This window comes from Nicotiana sylvestris, chromosome 3, assembly GCF_000393655.2.
Source record: "Nicotiana sylvestris chromosome 3, ASM39365v2, whole genome shotgun sequence".
Lineage (NCBI taxonomy): Eukaryota > Viridiplantae > Streptophyta > Magnoliopsida > Solanales > Solanaceae > Nicotiana > Nicotiana sylvestris.
The window spans coordinates 153,330,760-153,337,479 of record NC_091059.1 but is presented as its reverse complement, the minus strand read 5'-3'; the positions used below and the strand labels follow the sequence as shown (position 1 = coordinate 153,337,479).

Below are 6,720 nucleotides of genomic sequence, written 5' to 3'. Positions count from 1 at the left end.
AAAGGGTGTTTGGTTAAGCTTATAAGTTGTCAAACTAGCTTATAAGCACTTTTCGGCTTATTTACGCGTTTGGTAAAGTTAAAAGTGCTTATAAGTCAAGTACTTATAAGTCAAAAACAGGCCAAAAATCGTAAGATGGTTACCCACAACTTAATTTTTAGCTTATAAGCACTTTAAGTTTGACCAAGATTTTTACTATTTTATATTATCCCTAAATATTCCTTTTTAGAACAAAACTCCTACATCGATACTCACTGCCTCACGTATTTTTTCAATCTGATCACCCCCTCCCCCATAGTATGCAATTCTCAATTACTATTTGAGGTAAGCAAATTCTTTATTCCTTTGCATATTTGTATTTATATGATTATGTATTAATCTTTGAACTGTATATAATAAACGAGGACATATCAAATTTTTGGTATATTGCTTTCTAAGTGTTGTGGAAGATAGTGTTTGTTTCTCTTCAAATATTTTATCCTATTTAGGTTTATTATTTTTACTGAGAAACTTTTGTCAATTTATTAATTATTATAACTTATGATTATATGCTTATCATAAAATAAATTGTATTTATCATAAAACTTATCTTATCTAATCAATGTTGTATGAAAATTAAATAAAGTGACAAATAGAATATTTTGTAATTGAATCAATCTGGAATTTAAAATTTTGAAAAAAATTACGCCTTTATAAGTGTAAAAAATTCTAAGGTCATTTAAGTTATTTTAACAGAAAAAGCTTATCAACATTTTTTTTATCAAATACTGCAATATTTTATTATCAATTTCAGCACTTGTATCCAAACACGTAACTGCTTATTTATTAAATCAGTTTTCGGCACCTAATGCTTATCAGCTCTTTCAAACCAGCTAATCCAAATGTGCTCTTAATCATCTAATCAACCGTATTCTTGAGTTCCAACTCGATTAATATCTTCCAATTCATGTTATTTATATTTCTCCCGTCTTTGCTTAATTTCTTTTACGTTGTTGTACAATAGTAGGATAGATCTATAGTTTGGCCATCTTTTATATTCCCTCGATTCATTACCTTTCAACATTAAGATATCAAGAGAGTTTTACCAAAATCCTATTCAAGTACATATATGATGGCAGAACTCTATTGCTTTCTAATCCTCCAAGAAAAGTAAGAAATTTCGCATATTTTGACCAATTCAAGGTGAAAAATGGGGTTGTTCCTTCGGCAAACTGGAATAAAGTTGAGCCAAAATATCTCGATTCAAGATAAATTCATGAGGAAGTGATATCTCTTTAGGATCTACTCCAGCGTTTAGAAATTGGTTAATCGGTAAGATAGATGTACTTGATGCCGCTCCCAAGAGAGAGGCCCAAGTCCTAATAGCCCTGCCAAATGGTGATTCTGGTAGTGAAAGAAAGCCCATACCTAACTCTTTACGCTTGGCGCGTTCCCGTGCTACGCTGTTTGATAGAGATTCGAAATACCCTTCCTCGCCGCCACCTTCATTCAGAGGTAGCCCAACTGGAATCTTGTACACTTTCCTTATCTTTCTTTTATTGGTCCAGCCTATACCTATTTCCTCTTGCTTCGCGTGGACGGGCCTCTACCTCATAGAAAATCTTGTTTAGGAAGCTAGCGCTCGCTCTCGCTCCGATATACGTGTATGGGGAAGCACTAATGAAAGTGAACCTTTATTGTTTCCTTTTCTCTTCGAACTGATTAGAAGGAAGGCAGTAGCTCCTCCTACATACTCGTATGTAGATCCTGAACTAAGGTATGATTGCGAACATTATTGAGGTCAGTCTTTTTGGATTACGGGTGACAGGCGAATGCCAAAGTCTGAAAGGTATGAGCAATTTCCACTCTGCTTGTACTGAATACGGTTAATTCCCCGCCACTTACCCAATATTTTAATAGAGGGACAACCATCGGTGAGGCCATTGGACCAATAAACAATAGGCGCAAGTAGCTTAAAATCAAAAAGGGTGAAATCAGCGGCTAATCTACATTTTCAGCCCGAGTTAAGACAAAGGAATGGTCTCACTGAGGGGGAATATGCCTTCATTAAACAAAGAAGCTGAGCGATTGACATCGAATAAGAGTCCGTATGAGAGGAGTGATCAAATTATATTATATTAGGGGTCCCCGAGCCTATCCTTTCTTTTTATCAAAAAAGTTTGTGGACCCATTAATGATACTCGGGAGAGAACCGACCTACTGGTCTTGATCCAATTCTATACGCACTCAATTTTTTTAGTAACAAGAAGCGGGCTAAAGCCACAAGGGGGATGGGGGGGGGATTTATCGATTAGGTGACAACAAGGTTTGTGACTCTTTGATCTATCGGTTGACTCTGTCTTTTTAACATCCTTGATCTTGATTTGTTTCCAGGAGCAGAGATCGAATGAAATAGGCAATCAAGTTCGTATTCTATTCGGTTTACGGCTTCATTCCCAGAGTAAGGAGAAAGAAGACACAGCGCCGGGGAATAGCTGCGAGAGGGACTTCTCTGAGTAAAGAGATAAGTAAGGGTAATAGTCATTCCAATTGAGTAGGTGAAGAGTCTCTTTCGAGCGAAATCCTTTACCACACCTAACCAAATGAAAGAAAGTAAGAGAGAGAGTGACTGCCTATTTCTTAAATGAAAATAAAGGACTTCCTTATCCTAAGGCTGTCACTGAATAAATCTGGTAACTAATGCCGGCCAGAATGGCTGAGGTAAGTATCGTCGCATCGCCTCTAACAACTTCTTTTGCTTTGTAGCTACGACTCTTATCCTTCCTAAGTGGTTCGTAAGTCTTTCTTAGTTTAGACATCTAAAGACTGTTTGCGCCCCTTGTTCCTGCTTTAGCCCGTGAGGTATTGCTCTTGTTGTTCTTTTTAGTTTCAGTGAAGTGCTTATAGGGCCTAACTTCCGATTTAGCTATTTCTGTGATAGAAGAAGAGTATATTATAGAATAGACTATATCCCTAGACCCGGTATGGAAAGGGAGTAAGGTAATTCATCATCAACCAAGGCAGGAATCATTAGAGTATTGTGTTGCCCTCTAATAGGATTATACAGAGCAACAGGAAGGTCGGAATCTAGCAAATCTGTCTTTCGAGTGTAGCCCCGCACCTTACCCATCGTGTAATGATAATGTGCCTTCACCCTATGATCTTAGTGCTTCGATTGCGCCTTTTGTATTTGTAACTGTAAGTGCATATGTATACACTAATTTATATGTGGGTTCCGCTTCAGGAAAGACGAGTTGACTCCACAAAGGAGAAAATTATTACCTCGGATATTCCATTAATGGTTACCTAGTCCAGGAAAGGAAAAGAAAGGGCAATCTGCTAGAGGCACTTTCCTATTCCTTGCTGCAATGTATCCCAGGTTGGCTACCTTTCCCTTACAAAATCCTAGGAGACTCTTGCTTGTAGGAGTAAGGAAGATTTCTGATTCACCGTGTGGACCTAAAAACAATCTACTAAAGGTCTTCCGATTCTACTGCGGGTATTTTATTTTCTTGGGTCTTATCGATCTATGCCCTTTTGGTCTATGGGGTATCCCCCTTTTCCATTTTTCTTTCTTTCATCTTCCTAATTCCTCAAGTAAGCTTTATTCCAGTCTGACTAATGTAGGGGGGACGACCTCATTTCGTCATTTAAATCTATTCGTCTTAACCCTGCTTCGGCGATTCAATCCGACATTTCATTTCCCCCTTCAACATTTGATTTTTCGCATCTAAGAGCTGATCTTACAAAAGGAGTACAATGCGATAACAAGCGATTTGTGATCAATTAAAAGTACCATCGGATTCTGTACCCATCGGTCTTGGATCCTCACCTTAAACAATTTCGTTTGGTTATGAAAGAAAGGCTTTATCACTAGCATTAAGGTCTCTATCAAGCACTCTTCTAAAGTTATCTTCAAGCCCTCATATTCAACTCGCTGCCTCATTCACATAGCATGAACTTGCTCGAAATACTTTCTCCTACTATGGTGGAGTTTACCAAGAACTCTAAATGTTCGAAGCGCCGGTTCTGTTTCAGAAGAAGCATGCTGGCAATTTAAGGTTTTGCATCAATTATAGAGCGCTGAACAAAGTGACCATCAAGAACAAGTATCTTATGCCTCTTATTGCAGACCTTTTCGATCAGATGAGTGGAGCACGATACTTCACGAAATTTGATTAAAAGTCCTATTCAAGTGCATATATGTATTATTGTGTTCTTAATTACTTTTACTAGCAATTCTGCTTACGTGATATTTTTAAAAATAAAAAATTAACTGGATTGTATCGATATCGAAGAGAAACCAAAATGATTGAGATAGTTTCGAAAATTTAATTTTTAATTATATAAAATAGAAATAAAAAAATTAATACCATAAAAATTTAATAATATAATCGACGGAACCGAACCATTTACCCCTAGTTAGAACTTAGGGTGTTGAGACACCAAGAAATCTCAGTTTCTTAAATTATTATGGAAATATGGACTCATGCCTAACTTTTATTTTTGCTCTTAGATGGCGCAAATTTACATAACTTTATTAAACCAAAAAACGAGAACATAAAAATGATAAAAAGAGGAGTACAATAACCTAATAAATAACTAAATTGTGACAAAACTTAGTACAATTTTTTTTAAATATAAAACTCGCAAAGTTAGTCATATAGAATCTCAATCGATATCATTTTGATAATCCTAAATATGTTTTAACATCATCTAAATTTTCTCCATCTAGCGTCAAATAAAATAATACGTTAACGACAAATATATAATGATAATGAAAAATAATATAAAAAAATCCAACAAAGAACATAAAGGGAGGATTCGAAAAGGAAATCAAAGCTCCTAGAAATTGCTATTTTAGTTGTTCTTATTTGGCTCTTCTTCTAGAAGTATATTAAAAATAAAAGAAATTAGGGAAAAGAGGAAATAAATATGCAAGGACAGTTTTTGCGTCTTTCCCAAGTGGACGGATAGTTGAATAGTAATACCAAGAAGCGCGCTGTGCCGTCACCGTTCATAATTCATATACAGCGCAATGACACACAATAATTTATATAGTCCACAAATTCAAGGTCAGGTTGGTCCCCTCCACTATTTTGCTGCTAATTTCGTATCCAACGACGCACTATATTGAAAAACTCATTTCAACAAAAACAAACAAGTTATTCCATAATTAATTATTCGAAATTAATTATTTCATACTTTTACGAGGATAAAAAGTACTACAAATAATAAATTTCAAAATTAATTATACCACGAATTTATCCCAATTAAATGTTAGATAAACTTATTTTAAATTTAATTTTAAAATTAATTATTCTTTATTTCTTGTACCAAATGAGTGCGCATCCATCATTTTAAGTATTCGGATTCAAGTTCTGAAAATTAATTCATCTTTTTTGACAGAGTGCATTTTGTTCTTATAAATGAGATTTCTATGTGAATCTGAATTAGTAAGAGTCCAAAACAAATACTCATGTGGCTAGCGTGCACTAGTGCCTATAAAAAGAAGACAAAAACTCTCTGCTCTCTAATTACGTAATAAGCCCCTGAATTACAAAAATAAAAAAGAAATTTAGCTGAATCAATAATTGTAGCAGTACAAAAATATCAACGCAAACTGTAATAGAAGTAGATACATTGAACCTGGACATGTTAATCTTGGGTCTATAAAAACTCCACCAACTAAACTGTTTTCATATCGGCGTAAAACCACAAATCAGTCTCCTGCCTTTTATTCCTTTCTTTTAAGCTCAATAATAATAATAATAATAATAATAGCTATATTTGTTTCCACTATTTTCTCAACTACTACTATTTCCTTCAACATGTTTTCGACAATTGCTGTGCCTTCAAACCAAACAAAGCCTCATCGCCGGGAGATCTCCGCCGTGCCGGAGAGTGAGATACTCAGGAGAAGAAATGAGGAGTTGGAGAAAGAATTGAAAAAGAGCATTGAGAGGGAAGAGAAAATGAAGAAGGAATTACAGAAAACATGGGAGAGACTAAGGGTGGCGGAGGAGGCTGAGGAGCGACTTTGCTCTCAGCTCGGTGAACTTGAGGCCGAGGCTGTTGATCAGGCTCGGACTTACAGGACACGCGTCATCCATTTGATGGATCAACTCTCTCTGGCCCAGAAACTTCTCGAATCAGCTTCTATTACCGTTCCCAGTATCCAATGATTGTAGGGGAAATGGAGTTTGACGCTTCATCTCCATTTTCAAACTAGGTAGAGCACGTACGTACGCCTGTAAAATTATGTGTTGGTTTCAAATGAAAAGATGAAAGATTAGGCACTCGGATTAATGGAGGTGTACATTAACTTGTTTTTTTCTTCTTCTTGTTTTCTTCTCCGAGGTGTGATGGCGGAATTTTTTGTTTCTCTTTATCTTCTTCAAGCTTTCTCCGGTGCATGGTCTGGTTATTAGCTAACCAGTTTTAACTTCAGCTCTTTTTTTACGTCCATTAAAAAAAAAAGTAAATACATAAGGTATCTTTTTTTTTTTTTTGAACGCTAAGGAAGCATATATATTAATATAAGCAAAACTTACACCCAAGTTACATAGTACATTACTATTGTTTAAAGTTACTAGATTATTACAAACACTGGTACTTAGTTGTTTAATTTCAAAACAAAGACCTTGCATGTCCTTTTCCAAAACAGTTTCAACAAAAAGAGGTGGGCGTGCAAGGTGATAGCATTTATTCGGCTTGAAATTTTTGACTGCTTCCTTAGCT

General features: G+C 35.7%; 1 protein-coding gene across 1 annotated transcript; it reads left to right on the top strand.

Moving 5' to 3' along the window:
• The first annotated feature begins 5,677 nt into the window (after positions 1-5,677).
• Positions 5,678-6,310, top strand: LOC104248694 (protein RESPONSE TO LOW SULFUR 3-like). The gene has a single exon (XM_009804998.2). The coding sequence runs from the start codon at positions 5,811-5,813 to the stop codon at positions 6,162-6,164; it is 354 nt and encodes a 117-aa protein (XP_009803300.1). The 5' UTR covers positions 5,678-5,810; the 3' UTR covers positions 6,165-6,310.
• Positions 6,311-6,720: the final 410 nt, after the last annotated feature.